Genomic DNA, 22,561 nt, shown 5'->3' with positions numbered 1-22,561 from the left:
ATATTGACTTCCTTAATCTCTAAAATTCGACACACAACATCTCTATTTTCAGTCGTAGTGTTTTTGCTGAACACCACATTTGATTTATTAAAACTGATAGCGTGACCAGAAATTTCCTCATATCGCAGCAAAATATTTTTCATACTAGTGGCTTCTGACACTGAGGCTCGAAAGAAAAAATATGAATCATGAGCAAATAGTAAGTGTGATATTGGCGGTGCATTCCGTGCAATAGTACACCCATGTATAATCCCAACCTCTTCATTTCGTCGAAGAATCGAACTCAACCCTTCTGCACATAATATATATAAATACGGTGATATAGGATCACCCTGTCGAATCCCTCTTTGAGGTTGAACATCACCGAACACATTCCCATCATGTATGAAGTTATATGTAATCGTATTTATACACTTGAAAACTCTATGTGTCCAGACTTGAATAAATCCAAACTTGTTCAACATATTCTCCACAAAACTTCATTCCAGCCTATCATAGGCTTTCGAGATGTCTATTTTCAATCCAGCAATTCCATGCTACGTCTCCTCAAAAAGTGGTTTAATTCAAAAGTAATAAGTGCATTGTCGGTAAATAACCTTCCCTTGACAAATACGCTTTGATTATCTGAAATAAGACAAGGTAGACAACTTTTCAACCGATTGGCCAGAACTTTTGATAAGATTCGAATCAAAACGTTACATAGAGAGATTGACCTCATATCTTGCATATGTTGTGGCTTTTTAACTTTCGGTATAAGACAGACCAACGTCCGATTAATACCTTCTGATAATTTTCCTGTGCTTAAAAAATTCTGACAGAGTTCAGTCAAATCTGCTCCTACAACTCGCCAATAAGCCTGGTAAAATCCTGGATTCAGGCCATCAATCCCAGGTGATTTTTCAGGAATTTAAAAGTGGTGTACAAGTGATATGTTTGCTTTGTAAGTTATAGATAATGCTTGCTGGACGAATAGGAGGGCCGACTACTATATTCTGGTGGCTTGATTTTACATCAAGCTTCCTGATTCAAAACTCTATATTCAAGTGCTTGTACTAGATGTGTATAATAAAGTAAAGTGCTCTTTTCAGGGATCAGTTAGCTTTGTGAGGTGATGGAAAAGCCAAGTAACCTATACTTGACGTGCAACAAAGCAATTTAATGTCACAAATTCCTTGTTCTCGTGTTGTATGTTGTAACCTAATGTTACAAACGAGGACTAAACAAACAAGTTGTATGCAAAACCTAATGTAAAAACGAGGACTTAAAATATGATATTTTTGGTTTGACAGGATTTTGCTAACCCCTCGACCTTTATGACTATGTCTGTATATGACTGTATTATATGATCAACAAAGGATATGCGTTGAAAATGTCTAAGATGATATATATATATATATATAGGCAATTGTTCAAGTAGAAATAACTTAGAAATAATTTTTTAAATTTACTATTATAATTTCTTTAATTTTAGAACTTACAACCCTAATTCACACAATAATTTCCCTAATTTTGTATTTTAGCCCCCTAAATCATAGTGAGACATCAACGGGGACCCACTGCCACATCATCGCCACGTTAGCAATGGGACCAGTGCCACGTCATCACCGGAAAATCACCATCAAAATGATAAATCACTACCGAAAAATGAAAATCATCACTGAAAAATTAAAATCACTACATCTGAAAATGAAAAAAATCACAACACGAATTTCGGTCACCACTTCCGATCATATTTTTCAGCCACCCATAAATCACTAAACTACCACACGGACTACAACTATCACCACAACAACGATGTCAACTATCATCACTACCACAATCCATCACCGGAATTACAACAAAATCACCATAGACATATGTTGACAATCACCAGATTTGATGTTCATACGTCCAAAAAACAAAATAAAATTACTGGTATTACAGATCTGAAGTGCAATGTTGAGGATGATCGATAAGAAAGAACATATAATAAAGAGTTAAAGTTGTAGTGAGATGAAGGAATAAGTGCATCAGTGATTAAATAATAATATCACGACAACGACTCTAAGAAGATGATGGCGGCGAAAGAAGGCGGGAGCGGGGCTGTGTCGGGAAGGCAGTGGGAAGAAGAGGCATAGGTTGGGGTTTTGGGTGGAGATGAGAGAGAGGGGGGGGGGAGAGAGATCGATCTTGTGCTTACTGACGGTTGGGCGGAGGCAGCGGGAATGGATTTGTTGGTGTTGAGGCGTGGTCGAAAGAAATGAGGGGGTGGGGGGTGTGTTTAAGTGTTTATAATAATATTTAGGTATTGAAATAATAAATAATTACAAAAATGTCATCAATTTCTAGTTTTCATTAGGGTAAAATGGCTACTTGGCCACTATACTCATACATAACTTACAAGTAGATCACCAAGTTGAAAAAGCTTCCAGTCAACTAATAAAGTAATTAAAAACTTTCAACTTAGTCATAGCTGTTAGCAACGTTAAAAATCTAACGGTGTGCTGACATGGAAGTGCTTACATGGCAGTACTACCCGACCCATTCTTCCCCTTATAACTCTATTCTTCACTCTATTAACTCTATTCTTCACTCCATTCACTCGGTTCTTGAGAGTAAAATGAGTTCGTATTCCTCAAACTCTACTAGGTTTCGTGGAGATCGAAAAATTACAAGTTCAAATGAGATGGGGATTGTCAACTGCTACTGTGGGATCGAAGCTGGTGTATGGGCAGCCTGAAAACCCGGAACCAAAAACCCGGGTCAGAGATTCTATGGTTGTTCGAGATTTCGGAAGGCTAAAAGATGCATTTTTTTTCATGACGAGATCCAGAGTATATAGATCGAGGTAGAGAAGTGATTGTTGAATTATTGGATGAACTGTCGTTGAAAAGGGATGAAGTGAAGTTGCTGAAAAACAAAGTTGAAGGTGTTGAGACAATGTAGAATTCTGATCATGAATGTTTGAGGAAACTGCAGAAAATGGAAGAGCAAATGCAGAAAATAAGTGGAAAACTGAAGCTTGCAGTTTGGTTTTCATGTGTAGCATGTATGTTAGGTGTTGTAACTTGGTTGTTCAAAAACTGAAATGAATATTGAAATGAAATGAATATTGATGGAGATGATGACTGTGTGTAATCTTGTTCTTTCTTGATTTATATAAATTCATATGTAAAAGTTTCAAAATGAGTAGATTAATAACATTGGTATGATACATTGTGCCTTACAGTCAACCAAATTCAAATAACAAATTCAAGTGACATATTACACATAATTAAGCATACATACAACTATGTGATTATTAAACAAATAATTGATATCAAAGTACTCACAGTGTTTAGTCTTTGGCTTCTCCTGGGTGTGGTTGGTGACTGACTTTGTACCTCTATTCTTTGGCTCCTTCTAGGTGTTGTAGGTGGGGGTACATTCACTTCAATCTCAGACATAAAAGCCTTCTCCATTAACTGTGCCTCACCTGTCTTTTTCTCTTTATCAACCCTAACCATTTCATCAATTATTTCAGTTTCTTCTTCTTCACTGGCCTTTCTTTTTTGTGCCCTTTTCCTACCTGATTTTTCAGTATAGTCAACTGGTTTGTTGGGACATTTTCCCCTTGTATGCCCTGCCTCTCTGCATATAGCACAATGCATTTTCCTTCCCATTCTACTAATTGCACTTATTTTCCCCTTCTTATTTATCCCCCCTATTTCCCTCCCACCCTTCCCTTCTCCTTTTCCTTTTAGGCCTACCCATAGACTGCTTAACATATGGTGGTGGTAGAACTGTGTCTCCAAGAACTTCTTCCTAGAATGGTTCCCCCCTAATCACTTCTAAGCAATAAGAATACGTTTTCATATATGCCTCCTTCTTGAACCAGTGAGAAAAAAAATCAACTGGATCCTTCCTCATTTTTTGAATTGCAGATATGACATGAGAGCAAGGGATATCAATCAACTCCCACACCCTACAAGAACATGTACCCTCTTGCAAATTGACACAATAACCAATTCCTCTCCATTTTACTTGAAAATTTTCCCTACCATCCCAAAGAACCATACACTCATTACTATCTTTAATTGCTTGGTCTAATACTTTCCTTACCCTAGGAAGAACTATGCAGTCTACATTTTTCATAGCATCCCTTTTCCTATGAATTCTCTTCATAAGCATATCATGAATCTCAGTTAGCATATCAATTAGAGGCATGTACCTGCATCTTAGTATCCAGGAATTGAAGGACTCAGACATATTATTTTCAACACTTGCACATTTTGAGTAAGTCTCAAAATATGCTTGTGACCGGCACTTGGGATCCAATGCTTTTATCTTGTCTGCAGCCTTTTTTGAGTGCTTTTCAAGATCTTCATGGCAGTCTTGAAGGCCTCAGAAAATGTAGTTGTTGATGCAACCCAAAAACCAAGCTTGACAGCCTCATTTGCTTCCTTCTTTATCATATTTGAGCTCAGATGTCTAGCACAAAATATGTGATCCACCTGAGGTAGAAATTCCCTAACAACTTTGTACAACCCCTGAAATTTAAATAATTTGCAATCAGTAAATGAATAATACTTATGAAATTATGAGGTCAAAATATGAAGATAGGTAAGTAAACCTTTTGCTGGTCTGATATGAGTGTGTATCCACTTCCAGATCTCAGATCAAGATCATCAATTAGCAACAACAAGAACCATGACCAGCTTGAGTATGACTCACTTTCAACAACTGCTATTGCAATTGGAAACATGATGTCATTGCCATCTCTCCCAATTGCAGATAACATTTTCCCACCAGTCACAGTCTTGAGAAAGCATCCATCAAGACCAATGACTGGTCTACATCTCTGCTTCCAACCTTTTTTGAGCTGATCATAGCACACATAGAATCTCTGGAAGTGTGGAGCATCTTCCTCATTATTCCTTGTTGTACAGATCTTTACAGTGTTGTTTTTGTTGCTCAGCAAAAATTCCCCACCAAATCTTCTTAGACCAACAAAGTGTTTCACCATTTCTTCATGAACCTCACTTAATGCTCTCTGCCTCACTCTACAACATTTGGCCTCCCCAACTTCAATCTTTAATTCTTTCTTAAATTCTTCCTGCATCTCTTTAAGCTTCCAACTGAGATTTCTTCTTTGTCTATTACCATACAACTCTGCTAGGTATTTAACTGTGACCAGCTTGTTGTTATAGTGGTAGACACAGTTATGTTCATTATTAACTGTCCTCACCTGCCAACATTGTTTATCCTCAAGAAATGACAACCACATCTTAAATGGACACCCTTTATCACATACAACTTGGATCCTCCTCAAGTCATTCACCATGTATTTAAGTGGTCTTCCAGTCTCCACAGAAAAGACCCTTACTGTTGCTTTTACTTGGGCCTTATCTTTAAACATGAGGTCTGCAACCCATTTATATTCTTAGCACATGTGCCCTCATTAAATACCATATTTACCCTTGCTTTTATCCTTCTTGCTTTTGGTTCAGCATATGCAACATCTTCATCAGTTTGATCCTCAGAATCAGAATGTCCAGAATATTCAGAATCGCTGTCATCCACAATTTGTTTACCCTTATACAGGACAAAGTGTCTCTAATTTCCTGGCTCAATTGAGATTCCAAATCTTTTTGCTCTTTCCTCACTTCATCTCTTATTCTTCTACAATCAGACAAACAGAGTCACTCACATCCCCTATTTCCTTTTCAAAATCATCTTCATCATCCTCATCAGATTCTTCTTCATCATTACTATTAACCTTATTTTCATAATATTCTTCATCAGAATCCCAGTCATCACCATATTCAAATGCATTGTCCTCTGCCTCACTTTCATCACTTACAACTGATGGATCAGCCTTAGACCATGAGTGAAACACATGTATCTTACATACTCTGGTTTTAGCTTTATTAGCTGCCTCAACCATTTTCTTAACATCACTATCTTTTCTGATTAATGCAAAACCTTCATCAGGAGTCACAACATCTTTCGCAAAGTACAATCTATCATCATCACTAACTACAGTCCTAACCATATCCCTAATGTCTTTCACACTAAGATCCCCAACCTTAATTTGTTTAAAAACCTTAAATTTAGGATCAACATATTCCCATTTTTTGCAAGTCATGAATTGATCCCCGTAATATACAATCAAGTCTTGTGGCCTGTCAAAATTAACTCTACCAATTAACAAATACTATGTACACATGACATATATTTACATGGGTATATATCAAACATACACAAAAATTACGAAAAAATTGCAAAGATATATGGATATAAGATATATATATATATATTTATATATGTGCAAAATCACTATGTACACATGACATATATATATATATATATGCAAAGATAGATAGAGGACATAAGAGATTTACATGATTAAAAGAGAACGAGATATGATCGGTATTAGTCGCATGTGATTTACCTCCGACGTCGCCTCTGTTCGCCGCTCTGTGTACCAAACCTAATTTCACGATCAATTAAAAGTGATATGTCAGGTCAGGATGGGTATTAGACCCTACAACCGTGTATGCTAGACCCTACAACCGTGTATGCTGACATGCTGACATGGAGCCTACTACACAGTTTATGTGGAGGCTTTTAACAAAGAACTGTTAAAAGTCAAATGATTTTAACGGTCGTGCACAGTTATACGATCTAAAGTTTTTAATTACTGTATTAGTTGAATGAAAACTTTTTCAACTTAGTGATCTACTTGCCAGTTACGTATGAGTACAGTGACCAATTAGCCATTTTACCCGTTTTCATTATAATGAGATTTTCAGTGGAATAAGACTATATATATATATATATATATATTTGAAAAAAAAGAGAGCCTAGAAGGCACCAAACAAAACTAAGCATCCCTCTCCAAACACATCAAAACGTTCAAAGGGAAATCATCTAACCAAATCCTCCTACCAGTGACTCGTGCTTTGCAATGAACCAATTCATAATCCACTGTATTACAAATTCTATTAAAAAACGATAAACTAATATTAGTAAAAGATCTAGCAAAATGCCTAATATTCTCAAGAATAAGATAAAAATGACTCTAGCCCTCCTCCTGCGATCGAATTGCAGATGTGACATTCAAAACATTCATTCTCCAGAATCAACCTTTCATATTTATTTTTTCTACCAATGGTAACCCGGGAAATACCACTTTTGCTTGGGCAATTTTAGGATCCCACTTATCTGCAAAATTTGACGAAGCCCCGAAGACAGCCATTCCGTTTGTATCTCGAAGATAACACCATTTCATGTGCCTAAATCAGGCAAGCACCCCGCATCCATTAATTTTAACCACTGTTTCTTGCGGAGGCAACCACCTAGCATCTGTCTTATTAACCTCATTCCCCTCCCCCTGTTCATTTACCTCATTTTCCCGGCCAAGATCACACATCAACTTATTCAAGATTCTTACCCTCGATGACCTACTTGTTTCGAGCTCCCCAAATAATCCAACATAAAGTCATGAATAAGGCACGGTTTAAAAGTAGGCAAACTAATAATGAAAGAATCACAACGTCAAAAACAGGCAGACTTTTCACAAACACAAGCAACATTTTATTCATTGAAAATATCCATTACAAGAGATAAATCTGGAATCCACTAGAAAACATACCGGCTGCAAAAGTTGTTGAACAATGGTGACTGCCAAAAAACTAGGTAATGGTTAAAAAACAACCTTCCTGATAGGAGTAAGGTTGTACATAACAGAGACTGAAATGGTCTGCTGCTATGGCCAAAACCCAGTAACACTGATCACCTATGTCAATTGCAGTTGCAACCAAAAGAAAAGACTTGTGGAACCAAATCGATCCTAGAAGTGAAGACGGATAGAAACCTAATCATGATACACTGCGAGCAACAACTCAACATGAAGACCAGGTAAAAACATAACTTGACAGCACAAAAGAAAGACACGAGACTCAAATGTTTTGACAAAGTTCAGCATAATGCCAACGGCAAGGAGCTGACTAAATATATGATATTTATCCAAAAACCAGAACTCAGCCTCTGTTGTTATCAGGAAAACGTGGTCCAAAGAATGCGACATCCCATTTCTGTAGGGAGTCAAAAATTCTTGAAACAGCTTCCTAGTGAGAGAAAACTGCAAATAAAGACTGCAGCCACGTTACCTGGAAAAAGGAGGCCGAGCATCTGGAATTTGGACTATGACAAACCAAAGACTAGACCCAAGACTGAAGAAACTATGCTATTAAATAGAGGTGGCAGATAGATCTTATTATGTTCAACCCTGTCTTTACCATCTGCAAGACAAATTCATGAGCAGGGTTTTTCATTTCCTTTCCAGCTTACGAGAGGATATCACACCTCCAGAGTTTCTCCATAAGCAGATCAACCGTGCCATTGCTAATAGCAGAACATTGCTTGATATTAAGTCCGACAAGGGTTTCACCCAGCTTCAGAAGGAAGGGCAAACTCTTGTCAGAAACTAGGGAGCAGTTCCACATGGAAAGAATCCTCAAGTTAATCTGGACAGCACATGCCAATGCTGCAATGCCATGATCGGTAACCGCACATTTGGAAAAATCGAGTTCGCTTAGCACCATACAATTCTCAGCGATAGCTACCAAGCCAGCATCAGTTACATGCCTGCAACCATCAAGATTCAAAAGCTCAAGAGTGCTACCATGCACCTTTGCAATGGCTGAAATTGCTTTATCGGTCAACTGTTCACAGCCGTTTATATTTATCTTTGTCAGACCGGCCTCACAATTATGAATGAAAGGGAGGAAACTCTCGTCTGTTATTCCATTAAGCCCTGTAAGGTTTAGACGTTGCAACTGAGGGCAGATTCTCCCCAATATGGCCAAGCACACATTACCGAATCCAGGGCAGTCACGAACAGATAGAGATCGCAATGACTTGCAGAGGAAACATAACGGGGAATCCCATGTTTGAGTCCCTGATACCAAAACAGCTTGCCAAAGAAAGAGCCTTAAAACTTTCACCACAGTTTAAGAGCGCAGCAAACAACCCAGATTGAGTGATCCTGTGGCATTCTTCCAACTGTAGGCTCTCCAGTGAAGTACAAAGCTTGGCAAAAGAAACCAAACCATTGTCTGACAGAATTGCGCATTTACGAAGGCAAAAATGCTTCAAGCTTGGGCATCCTTTTCCTATTGCTCCTACCCCCAAATCAGTAACTCCTTGGCAACAGTTAATTATGATAGACTTCAATAATTGCAGACCTTGACCATTACCCATTACCCAAAAGCCCTTTTCAGTTACATTCTGGAGGCCAACAAGAGCCAGGTCTGTGAGAGCCTTTCCGTAATGACCAATAACAGCAAGAGACATATCACTGATATTCAAGGTCTGGAGGATCAACTTGGTCAGGGAGCTGGCTGACGAAACCAGACTTGCAATTCCTTGATCACCAACAAGTGGACAATATTTAATTGAAACGGACCTTAAACTGTGACAGAGACGACCAACAGACTGAAAACTTTCGTTACCAATGTTTGAACAAGATTCAATTGTCAGAGAAGTCAAATTCGGGCAGTTCTTTGCAACAGCCAGCAATGCCTTGTCAGAAATATTGGGACAACAACGAAGGTCAAGCTTCTCTAGCATGTGACATCCACTAGCAATTTCAGAAAGACCTTCATCGTTAATAGAAGATACATTCCACAAAGTCAAGACCCTTAGAGAAGGACAACCACGAGCAATAGCCTTAAGGCCAAAGTTTGTAACCCCACGAACTGAATTGGTTCCTTTAATAGAAAGCTTGCCAAGTCCTCCACGGGTACTGGTTCCAATAGCAATGGCAGCAAGTCTGATATCGGTAGCTTTCTTTCCTTCCAAACACCTAGAAAGGTATCCATCACTTTTTACTTCTGAATCTTCAATCACTGATTCAACTTCATCAATATCTGAGCCAGTAGTCGCATCCTTATCAGTCTTAGAGAGCTTGTCTACCTTAGTGGAAACGATTTCTTCCTTGGCTTCTACGGAATTAGAGATTTCAGTAGTACATATTTCATCCTTGCGGATGCTACTTAAAAGAGAAAGCCAACGCTTGGAAACACAAGCACATGAACTTCTTTCTTGTCCTCCAGAAAGACGTCTGAAGACCTCAAAGATGCATTCATCGGGAAGAATATCGATTGAGGTTCTTTTCTCTCTGAGTGTTTCTCCTCTAAATTGAAAAGGGGCACTGATGCGGGACTTCTTAAGAAGAGGCATATATACATCAACATGATGACCTCCAAAGGGAAAAAGAAGGCTTGCTTCTTTTGGATTAGGGTATATTGAACCCCTAGGACAGAAGGTAACATCTCCTGAAAATACAGGTAAAACAATATCAATACATCTGACCATTTATTTCTCAAAGGTATAAACTAAATATATATAATTTAGGCATGCTGATCCACTTTGCAGATCAGAACAATATCAATATATAAAACCAAATATCGGCGAAAAACCGGATTGTCATTATTCGATCTAAGATCAATTCATGCCAATTCAGGAATCATACATAACTAAAGGCATAATAAATAGCAAAGACAGAAAACACTCAATCATAGCCATCTGATTGTTTCATTAAGATTTAATATAACTTCTAACAAAACAAGCAGAATAAACAGCAAAGACAGAAAATAGTCAAACATAGCAATCTGATTGTTTTCCTTAATATTAATTAAACTAGAAACAAAACAAGCAGAATAAATAGCAAAAAATACAAAAAAATCAAGGAGGACATCACATAACTCTTGGCTTTCACCTGATCATCATATAGCTGCAATAATAAGTATGTTTCTTCAGGTTCTAAAAATCAAGCTATCAAGACAATTATACTAATTTCTAACATATATAATATCCTGATCATCAGAAAAGTATGGATCAACAAGAAAAATACTAATAAAGCATGAATCTTTAACTATCATACAAAATCAACTACACAAGAAAAGCATAACAAGTCATACACATATACATACAAATATTAAGAAAGAAGACTAAATAGCTAAAAATCAAACAAATTACATCAAAACCCATGAGGATTAAAGAGGCCATACCACTAAATTCAAAGACTTTCGACATGAATCCAAGAAAAGATAGAAGCTTTGAAACCCTCTAAAGAGAGCAAAAAAGGAGAGATCTTTAAGAAACAAGATGATGAAGAAAGTGTAAAAATCAAGAAAGAAGAGATGCATAAGTGAAAAGGGCTAGCAGATCATCACAAAAAAACCCCAAATTTGATAAGGGGAAAAAAGGGGTAGGGGAAAAATGAAAGGTTGAAGAGAAGAGGTGGGCTAAGTGGGCTGTATGAAAATGTATGTAATGTATGTATGTATAGTTTGAGTTAGATATATTTGTTAGTTGTGGGGTAATGTGGTTTTTTTAATGTCAATTGGTAAGGAAAGAGAAAGTGATGTGTATGTAAAATATGTACACACATACATACATACATGTGTGGATTCAAAGTACATGCAATGTATCCAGTCCTAATAATTCCAGTCTTCGGTTGTGTTCAATGAATGATTCCCATTTTACGTTGTTTCCCACCAAATGGTTGCAATAAAGAATTGAAGAGAAACATGAGTGTAAATTTTGTTTATTGTTTAGTTTTTACGCAAGTTGCATCTTAAAGCTAGTGCCTTTCTTGGTCTTGTGCAAATATTTTGAGGACTAAAATTAAAAACAAAAATAAACTGTTTTTAATACGGCATATAAGAGTTAAATTAGAGGTAAACTATGTATTTTGGAATCTCCAAAAACTTCGGGGATCCGTCACTAACCAGCATTTTTAATTTTGGGAATCGGAATAGAAATTTGGCCCCATGTTTGAAAGGCTCGGAATATAATTTGAATTATTACAATTAGAGAATACTTATGTTTCACATCTAAAATGTTTACAACTAATCAAATCATATTAAATAATTATGTACACAAACCATACAGGAGAAGCAAATAATTAGAAGAATAGTAGGGCATGATTTTAATTTTTTATATTAGTTGTGGTGGCACAAAGAAGCAGCCTAATTAACTAGTGAGAAATGGAGGGAGATAATCATCTTTGTTTCCAAGTACACGAGCTTTAGTATCTGGAAAGCATTCTACTCCTGGAAGGGTGGTGATCTGTCCTGTTTCGGATACGGATATCGGATAACAAAGAAGATGTCCCGGAATATCTTGAACAAAATCATCATCAGCATATATTTTCCAGTATTCGTCAGCCAATGCATTAACTTTTTGAACACAATCAAGTGATTCTGGATGATAAAATGCTGCATTTATGTGGTTAAGATGCTCGCACCACAAGGCCATTCGGAACCCGAATATTTTCCCCCCTACTGTTTGGGAGGTAGCTAGATGATTAGGTTGGAATGCTCCCATTGCAATCTCTGTGTCTCTAGCTCCATGCATTGATCTTTCGTTTATATTTGCGGAGCCAACAATTATGTACTCGTCATCAACTGCAGTTAAACAAAATTTAATTGTTAGGATATATCTAGACATTGCTGTTAATTTAATGTGATTAGTGAGATACCTATCATCATTTTTGAATGAACATAGATCATGAAGCGCCTCGCCTCCTGAGCTCGACTGTAGTCACTGCCAGGATCTGGTTTCATAGTAGGCACATACTCTTCTGGCACCGGATTTTGACGATTTCCAAGGCAAAAGAATGTCAAGTAATCCCTCAGGCTGGCAGTAAGGCCCTTGGCTTTGAGCGCGGCAGCAATGTCCTTATACATCATCTGCATTGTCCTCCTTTGCCAATCCAATATTGCCTGCACTGACGCACTCTCAGGTATACCTTCTGGCCACATTGGAATCACAATATACACTGTAAATCTTTCCCCGGCTGCAATTTTGCTAACTATCTTGAGTGATAGCTCTTTTGGGATAAGATTTAAAGCTGCAACGTCTCCGTCTTTAATATCATTTGATTCCCAACCAAATGAGCTTCCAACAAAGTACTGATTCTCGATGTAGATAAAATTCTTTGCTCTACGAATGGCATTGATATAAGCATCCTGAATACTCCTGTCAATCACATTTTCTTTTCCACTGACGAGTCCTAATGCTGATGCTTCTTCAGGCTTTTGAGGGAAACCAAATGCAGCACCACCATCAATGGACCTAAATAATTGAACGTTCCATGTGTCGGGATCTTGTGATGTTGTGACCGGAGAGGGGCGAATAATGAACTTATCCAGCTCAGGAAGTGAAAACAGAAATTTGTTTCCAACTTGTTTTTTCCACCTTTGTTCAAAATTGTACAGAACATCCCACGCAACTGGACCTTCCAAGCGACAGTGTATGTCGTGCCAAGGCTCCCTTGGACCTCCTTTCTGGATTGAAGAACCTGGAAAGTTCGGTTGATGAAAATCCTTGTTGTGCTCATTTCCCAATGTTGAAAAAAGGGAATGCTCACCAGTGTCATACCGTCCATCACAAAGATCAATTCCGCCAATAAAGCTCACTATTCTTCTCTTTTGCGATTCTCCACCTAAGCCTTCGCTATCAACCATTATTGATTTCTGATGATGAGTAAACATTGTAGAAATAGCAAACCCCTGAACTACACTCCTCCCATCATCTGGATTTCGGGGGCACAAAAAACAATGCACCCTAGTATTCTGGAAAAATTTACCAGTCTCTTGATCATGGGTTGCCATTAAGCCATCTTTCTTCAATGGCTCACAAGATGTTATATCATCCCAAACAAGCAACAGTACATTGACCCCTTCGTTGGCCTTCTTTTTGAGAAGCTCACCGAGTGTGATATCCCCACCAGGCTTAGGCCTCCGCGGATCCCTTATCAAACTAAAATCAGTGTACACAGACCATCCTGTTATATAAATCAAATGCTTGGCACCACTGATAGCATCAAATACATTTTCCCAACATCTTTGAGGCTCATAATAACCATGTGATTTAAGGTATAAAGAATGACAATCATCCAAAACATGAGCATCAGGATAAAGTGTGACTTGACAACCTTGCCTTTGCTTGAAGAATGTATTAGGTACTCCTGAATGATTTTTGAGCCCTTGTGACCAATTGCTATCTTGGGCAACACTTGTGAACTGCAACTTGACATGGATTTTAGAGTTTATAGGATTGCGATCAACGTCTAATATATCAAGCCATCTATCAACTTCATAACCACTTAAAATTGCCTCAACAGGTAGATAAGCTCTTCCAATGAGGATTGCACCAATAGGGTTATCATCTTTCACTGTGAAAATTATACTGGACACCATATGAGCACAGTAAATGTGGAAATACTCATACCACCGCGGATTGGATGGTTCTTTCTCAATCATTCTTGTACGCCCAACTCTCGCCTTCTCTAAATCTACTGTTGCATAGAGTTTGGAACCAACAATCTGCAATATATGGAAGTTAAAAAGATTTTCATTTAAATTAGCAGCGACTATACTTGTAATCATTTCAAAATTAGTTTTTTGTGGTGATTAACTAGTACTTTATGCTGAAGGTATAGAAGATTTTAGGAACAATTACCAACATAACTGTTAACTAATATGATGATCAAATATGATTTTAGTTTCAGTTTACATACATACATGTCTGAACATTTCAACTAACAAGTATTTTATCCACACACATACATACATTTCAATTGCATAGAGAAGTAGTCAAGCAGGCCATATAGAATTTTGTAAATAATTACAAGTACAGTTTGACGAAGAAATACCTCAGGTCTGCAAAGCAATATCCTCTTGACTTGGGACAAAAGGTTTCTCTTTTGTCTTTGTGGATTTGAAGCCTCCATTTTTGCAGCAAGAAACAGAGACAAAAATACAGTTCATGAAACATTGAAAAGATTGAATTTTTTAAGGTAAAATAAAGGGAGTCTTAAAAAACACACAAATTTTTGCAGACAACCATATAATGATGTTTTTACTTTTATGCCTGAGGAATACTTCACATAACTATTTTGTAGCATTGCATAAATGTCCAAAATTGGACCGCACCAAACACCGAAATTATTAATATATTTTGAGTTGAATCGAACACTGAAATTATTGAATTTGCAGGCACGGAATTATTGTATTTGATTTTAGGACAGGACCAGGACCAGACCGCAATTAACAATACAAATTTGAAGATAGGTACCTGACTAAAAAGATTAAAACCGCAACCTGTGTTGAGTGAATCAACTTCATAAATAGTGGCATGAAGTACTCCATGGAGCAAATGTGGTGCCATGCCCCAGAAAACTTATTTGCAAACAATATGCGTAATAATTGAGCAGAACACAAAGGCCAATGAAGAAACCAAATGTATAGTATGTGTTATTGTTTGGGAAGATGTATATGCATATATATCTATGGATTTCAAACAGGATAAGATTCTAAGACATAACTAAGCATGCAACCTTAATTGTTAGCCGGGTGACTTTGAGATGCATGCAAAGTTATGAGATACTAAACATTACAGAACAGTTGTACTTCATTTTGTGTAAGGAATTCATTCTACATTTCTTCCATTACTAAAAGAATCTCATTATTATTATTATTAGAAAAAGAAAAAAGAATCTTATTATCATTATTATTATTATTATTTATTAGGAGGATGATCACACTGATGTTATGTGAAAACTTCTCCATGCTGGCTGTTGTTTATTCTAAGAAATCAACAGAAAGGATTAAAGTATTAAGATTCAAGAATAGGTAAAGAGTAAAGACTAATGATAACATTGGTCCTTCAAACTTTCAAAAAGGCCCATTATTCTTTAAATATGATGCTGGGCTATAGGTTAGAACTTAGAACACACTTATTTTTTTATATTTGGGTTTCTCCGGCCCAAAAATATTTTCTCTTTTGCAATAAAATGTCTCCGCATTATAATTTGAAATATTTTATATGTACCAAAATTGCTTGCCGTAACTTTAAAACAGAGAAAAAACGACTTACAAATTTTTAGTTTATAGAGACACTTGTTTCGCAATTGTAAAAAAAAACTCTAATTGATATATTTTTATTATATTTAATTCAAAACTCTTATTTTATTAGTAATATATAAATTAATATATATCTATCATATTACATAATTGATAGTTTAAATTTTGTTGAAATTCTATTTTATAACGAATAACGTATCTTCAATATATCGATCAAGTAAAATATTTAGGGATTAATTTGATTTCAGATGCTGGAGAATTTTAGAATTATGAAAAATAAATAATTTTTGTATTATATTTTGATAAATAAATATAATAATAAAAATAAAAACACCTCTTATAAAATATAGCAACCTAAGAGGTTCGTTGATAATTGTAAAACGATTTTTGTATTGTATATCCATTGTCTCATATTAAGGGTGAAAATTTATAATTTTAGATAAGTTTGTTTGATAAAATTATAATGAATGCGGAGAATTTATTACAGTTACAAAAAAAACTCAAACAAGACAAAAAATCGAGAAGATAAGAACTCATCTTCCGTTTTTCAAAAAAAAAAAGAAATCATCTTCCGTAATCCGTTACAAATCGGAAGACTTTATCGAAAAGTCAGGAGTGGGTAAATACGTCATTTTATATCAAAATCAGGGCTTTTAACCCTAGCTAGCACATATCCTAGATCCACCGCCCAAATCAACGGCCAAGATTGAATAAAGCTGCTACATATTGCAGAAGCACCGATACCCCCGGCCTTGTCATTCATTCAAAATAACCGCCTCTTCATAAACCCTTTAGTTTAATCTTCTGCTTCTGCAAATATACTAAAATGAGTTGATTTGTCGATCCCCGGAAAACACACCTGAATCGGCAGACCTGTACATACAGATATATTAGTATATGTCATTGTGAATGTGCCGATTTAGGTTGTTTCCACTTTCCAGGCATGACACATTCAACTATGTACCCCTTTATTTGTGTAATTCATAAATTCTATCGTTAACTTTTGATGTGTTAATGTGTCGGCGCTTGGAAACACACCTGAACAAGCAATTCTCTCCATGTATATATGTACGAAAGATGTAATGTATGTGTTGTGAGTTTGTTGTTATGTTGATTTAGGTTGCCGCTTTCTGTTAAAGTTTGGATTTGTTGTACCAATTTGTTAGAAGCATCAGATCTGACTAGTTGTGTTCATGTTTGAGAACTCAGATCTGTTTCTTTTGGTTTTCGATTTTTAAGTTTTAATTGTGTTATTGCGAAAACTGGATATGAAGTTGTGGTCGGATCTCTAGTTTGGCCTTACAAAAAAATAGATAATTTTGTAATTTGTTATAAACCTTGAATTGAAGTTTAGTGTAGAGGAAGTATATGAGAATAGAAGATTAAGAGAAAAGTTATGTTTCATTTCATTAGCTAAACTATTTATAGCAGTTGGTTTGCAAGGTTTACTAAGTAAACTATTCAAATCTTCTTTATTAAGTATTACAAAACTTTCTCAATAAGCTTTACAAGTCTTCCTTGATAAGCTTTACAAGTCTTCCTCGATAAGATTTGAGAGAACACTTTGACAATCACTTTATATTATTCAAATATTTTAACATAATTGGGTTTTTTATTAATATGTTCCATTTTAAATATTCATTTATAAATATGTCCTATTTTCAATTTTTTTAATAATTTAAGGTTAATCATGGTTAACTTTACTATTTAATATTTTGTATGACAAATATAACCTTTAAATTTAAATTATCAAATATCATATTCAAATATTTTACTTCACTTTTTGTGAAACTAAATTATCCAGAATAATTAATTATTTATTTATTAAGTACATGTTAAAATATACTCCCTCTCGGCCAATTCTTTAGTGAGTGAAATGATGACATTCATTAATTTTTAATGTATAAAAGAGAGATAGTGCACTAAAATAGTATGAAAAGAAGGAAAAATGTGAAAGTGGTAGAACCTATTTACAATTTTTGATAAATTTTGAAATTTAAAAATTGGATAGAATATCTTAAAAATATTCTTCTTAACATTCACTCTATGGACATATATAGCCGAATTAAGATTTTTAGGTGCAAAATATGTTTTTGTTACCTTAGGATATATTTTACTAAGAAATGGATTCATTTATTATTTACAATCATGTTGTTTTCTACTTGACTTGTGGGATACTGTATATTAAGCCTGAGATGCAGTTTGTTGAATATAGGCGGTGACCAACTTTATATAGAAGGGTCGAGTAAATATTATAAAAACAAAGTCCAAAATTAAGCATATCAGCTTTCAGCTTGCAAACCATGATCACTTAAAAGTTAAAAATATTAATTTTAATAATTTAGAAACTCAAATTGAGGTATAAACATGTAAAAAGGAATCGGCTTTTACCTTTCTTCAGACTTAAAATTAATTTCTAATTTATTATCTAACGTGTATAATGTTGAGGACCTTTTAGTCAATAAATACTACTCCCTCCGTCCTTTTCAATTGTTTACATTTTTTAGAGAATGTCTGACACGCATTTTAAGGTGCATATAAAGTATAGTTCCGTAAATTATTTTTACAATTTTTTTTTCTAAATAAAAATTAAAACATTCAACTTTTATTTAGAAAAAGAAAATTGTAAAAATAAGTTACATAACTATACTTTATACTTTTTATGCACCTTAAAATGCGTGTCAGACACTTTCTCAGAAACGTAAACAATTGGAAGGGACTGAGGGAGTATTATATATGAATTAATGATATGTATATGAGTTATAGAGATGAGTTCAGTGGAGACCAATATTATTTGGAAATCGTGGAGACTTGTATAATTACCGTTAAATTTTGTAAAATTGTGCGGTTAGAGATTAATGCAAAGTGAAAGACAGATTAATACTAATAAACCTAAATATAATGTAACATGTATATAAATATTATGTGAAAAATATATTAAAAAATTGAGTGCTGAAGTTTATAAATATAGTGCAGTAGTTTAAATTATAAAATGTAATACATTTAAACCTAAATAAAAAAAATAATGTAACAAGATTACAATCTTACGTGAAAATTTTATTCAAATTATAAAATTCGATACTTTTAAATCTAAATAAAAAATATAATGCAACATGTAGAATAAAATATTATGTGAAAAAATATATTAAAAAATAAAAGGTAGAACATATAATAGAATTTTATAAAATTATAAAGTGTAGTACTTTTAAACCTAAATAAAAAATATAATGCAACTTGCAGAATAAAATATTATGTGAAAAAATATATTAAAAAAATGAAAGGTAGAACATATAATAGAATTTTATAAAGTTATAAAGTGTAGTACTTTTAAACCTAAATAAAAAATATAATGCAACTTGCAGAATCAAATATTATGTGAAAAATATATTAGAAAAAATAGAGTGCATACATATTGTAGATTTTTTATAAACAAAATGTGGTACTTTAAAATCTAAATAAAAATATATAATTTAACATGCAGAACACATATTATCTAAAATATATATTCAAAAATAAATTTGTAGTGCAAAACTTAGCCTAATAAAAATTAGCTTGTAATATATTTGATGTGGAGTAAATGACAAAAAAGTATTTATGCATAAATAAATATTTAGTACTTTTAAACTTAAATAAAAAATATAATGCAACATGTCCTGCATTTAAATATGCATCCTCCCAAGCATTGGATTGTATAATATACTTGCATAACTCTAGTAATTAAAGCAGAATATTGACTTGTACTAGCAATTACAAACTACAGATTATAAGTTTTCATTTATTTAATGCTGAATGGAATAATAGAATAGAGTGCATCACACGTGTACTTAATGATCATTATAATTCTTTATTAATTTTTCAAGAACTAATAACATTTATTATACATATTTAAGCAGAGAATAAATTGAGTCACTAATATTTTAAAGAATTTTTTTATAAAAATATTGTACTTTAATTCTTAATTTTATTTTACATCAAGATAAGTTAGTGAATGAAAGTTATATTAACGTACTACAATAAATTAAAAAAAATTCTGAGCAATTTTGATTTTAATTTTCTAGTTTTTCATTTAATTAATAATATAATAATGTAAACTAAGTAATAAAAATAACAGAATTTATATTAGAAACATCAATAAATTAGTATTAGAAAATAGAAAACAACGTAAGAAAATTTTAATTATTTTTAAATTTAAATAAAATTTATTCATCCAAATTTTTATGTTATAGGAAATGTGATAAAATGATTAATGCATGTGAACTATATTAACAATTTTATATAAGTATATGAATGACCTGACTTATATAACTGTTTTTATAATACTTATACTTATAATAAAGCAGGACTAAACTACGCCTCAACCCACGTGATAAATAAAAGAAAGTAAAACAATAACAACCATAGGATGAAAAAAAATAGATGGCCAAGATTAGGTCTCCAAGTCTCCAATTAAAATTAGGTCTCCAGTGAACTTTACTCATGAGTTATATAAGAGTTAAAAATTAATTTTGGGACATTTTTATAATTAATAAATAAAATGGGATATATCTATAAAATAACCTATTAATTTGTGATATATTATACAAATTCCCTTTGTAATTTTAAGTCAATATTCCTGTATTTACAAAAATATCTGTACTATTATACGAGTAAATCCTATGACCTCAAGCACCCCGAAAATAACCTCACGCATGTCAATCCCTAGTTTTGTATTTCTTTTTTGTAATTAATTGTGACGGTTTTTTAGAACGATTTTATTATTGTATAATTGAGATTTTTTGAAAAAGATAATTTTTTAAAATTATTTTTGCAATTATACGGTTTTAAGTTTTTACTAGCATAAAACCTGGGTGATGCACCGATTGTTTTTAATATCATATAATTTTTTAAATTTAATTTGAAGTGGAAATTTTAAGCTATAAAATTTATTTATTTGAATTTTTAATATTATCTTTGATAATAATTAAAAATATATACAGGGGTGTATAAATTAATGATATTTTAGTTTAAAAAGTAATATACATATTGAAATTTATAAATTTATTGATATTTTAAGGGTATTTTTATAAAAGATAATTATGTTTAAATTAAAAGTTAAATTTCAGCTCTAGTATATAAATTATCTTTAGTCTTTTAATCGACTAAATCCAACTAATTATATTCATATTACGGCTCTGTTTGAGATTGCTCTTAAAAATTGTTGATGTTAGAAAAAGTGTTGTTGTAAAAATTAGATGACTGTTTGGTAATTTTTTTGATATGTATATGTTTTGATGCGAAAAATTAAAAATAATAAGGTTTTTGGTAAGATTTGATGATGAAATCAGCATCTGCTTCCCGCAAAAACTGAAAAACGGATTTTTTCAAAAATATAGGGGGACTGCAAGATTTCCCATTGAGGAATCTTTAATGTATAGATCCACATCAGATAACAATCATCATTTAATGTATTACAATTTAAGCACATATTACATGAAGATAAGACAATCTGTAACAAAAACTAAGCAGATTTAGAGAAAGAAGCTAAAACCATTTCAAGTTCATTTACCAATCTTGTAAAAGTAGCTTCACATAGTGGTTTTCTGAAGATATCTCATAGTTGTTGATCTGTTGGAACAAAATGTAATTTCACTGTACCTTCTATCACATGTTCCCTTATGAAATGGTACCTAATACTAATGTGCTTTGTCATTGATTGTTGGTCTGGATTACCTGTCATAGTAAAAGCACTTTGATTATCACAGTAAATAGGTATTTTAGAAAATTCTAACCCATAGTCCAGTAACTGATTCTTCATCCAAAGAATCTGTGCACAACAGCTTCCTGCAGCAATATATTCTGCTTCTGCAGTTGATGTGGAAATTGATTTATGTTTCTTGCTAAACCAAGAAACCAATCTGCCTCCAAGAAATTGGCAGCTTCCACTAGTGCTTTTCCCATCTATTTTGCATCCTGCAAAATCTGCATCTGTGTAACCTATTAGCTTAAAATCTGATTCTCTAGGATACCACAATCCTAGATCAGTTGTACCCATAAGGTACTTGAAAATTCTTTTCACTGCTATTAGATGAGGTTCTCTTGGATCAGCCTGAAATCTTGCACAAAGACAGACATCATACATGATATCAGGTCTACTTGCAGTTAAATAGAGTAAAGAGCCAATCATACCTCTGTAGTTAGTGATATCTACTGATATACCAGTATCTTTATCTAACTTGGTTGCAGTGACCATGGGAGTGGATGCAGTTGAACAATCTTGCATTCCAAATTTAAAAAAAATTCCCATTGAGGAAGGCCGTTTTCACGTCCATTTTCCAGATCTCATAGTCGTAGTAAGCAACAATCGCAAGCAAAATCCGAATTGATTTTAACAGGGCTACAGGCGAAAAAGTTTCATCAAAGTCAATCCCTTGCCTTTGTTTGAATCCTTTTGCCACGAGCCTGGCCTTATAGGTCTCCACCTAGCCATCTGCTCCAATCTTTCTTTTGTATACCCACTTGCACCCAATAGGCTTAACACCTTCAGGCGCCTCAACCAGAGTCCATACTTGGTTGGTATACATAGATTCCATTTCGGATTTCATGGCACTATGCCATTTCTCTGAGTCAACACTACTCATAGCCTCATTATAGGTCACAGGGTCGTCATCATCAATGATTGAAAA

The 22,561-nt window shown here is 34.1% G+C and overlaps 2 protein-coding genes across 3 annotated transcripts; both read right to left on the bottom strand.

Annotated features, from left to right (window-relative positions):
- Positions 1–7,534: 7,534 nt before the first annotated feature.
- Positions 7,535–11,307, bottom strand: LOC141697241 (EIN3-binding F-box protein 1-like). The gene is given in 3 exon segments (XM_074501521.1): positions 7,535–8,889; positions 8,891–10,301; positions 11,037–11,307. Coding segments are annotated over 3 exon segments (2,016 nt in total). The 5' UTR covers positions 11,062–11,307; the 3' UTR covers positions 7,535–8,309.
- A 479-nt stretch (positions 11,308–11,786) lies between these two features.
- Positions 11,787–15,297, bottom strand: LOC141698261 (phospholipase D alpha 1-like). Of its 2 annotated transcripts, XM_074502929.1 has the most exons (4): positions 15,112–15,297; positions 14,690–14,761; positions 12,512–14,360; positions 11,787–12,437 (listed from the first exon to the last, which is right to left on the bottom strand). In XM_074502929.1, the coding sequence occupies exons 1-4, from the start codon at positions 15,202–15,204 to the stop codon at positions 12,004–12,006; spliced, it is 2,448 nt and encodes an 815-aa protein (XP_074359030.1). In that variant the 5' UTR covers positions 15,205–15,297; the 3' UTR covers positions 11,787–12,003. The 2 variants fall into 2 exon arrangements, with proteins under 2 accessions (XP_074359030.1, XP_074359032.1); XM_074502931.1 differs by lacking the exon at positions 14,690–14,761.
- Positions 15,298–22,561: the final 7,264 nt, after the last annotated feature.

The sequence above is a fragment of the Apium graveolens genome, chromosome 11 (genome assembly GCF_009905375.1).
Source record: "Apium graveolens cultivar Ventura chromosome 11, ASM990537v1, whole genome shotgun sequence".
In the NCBI taxonomy this organism is placed as follows: Eukaryota; Viridiplantae; Streptophyta; class Magnoliopsida; order Apiales; family Apiaceae; genus Apium; species Apium graveolens.
The sequence above is the reverse complement of the archived record's forward strand: the minus strand, read 5'-3'. Positions and strand labels throughout refer to the sequence as shown.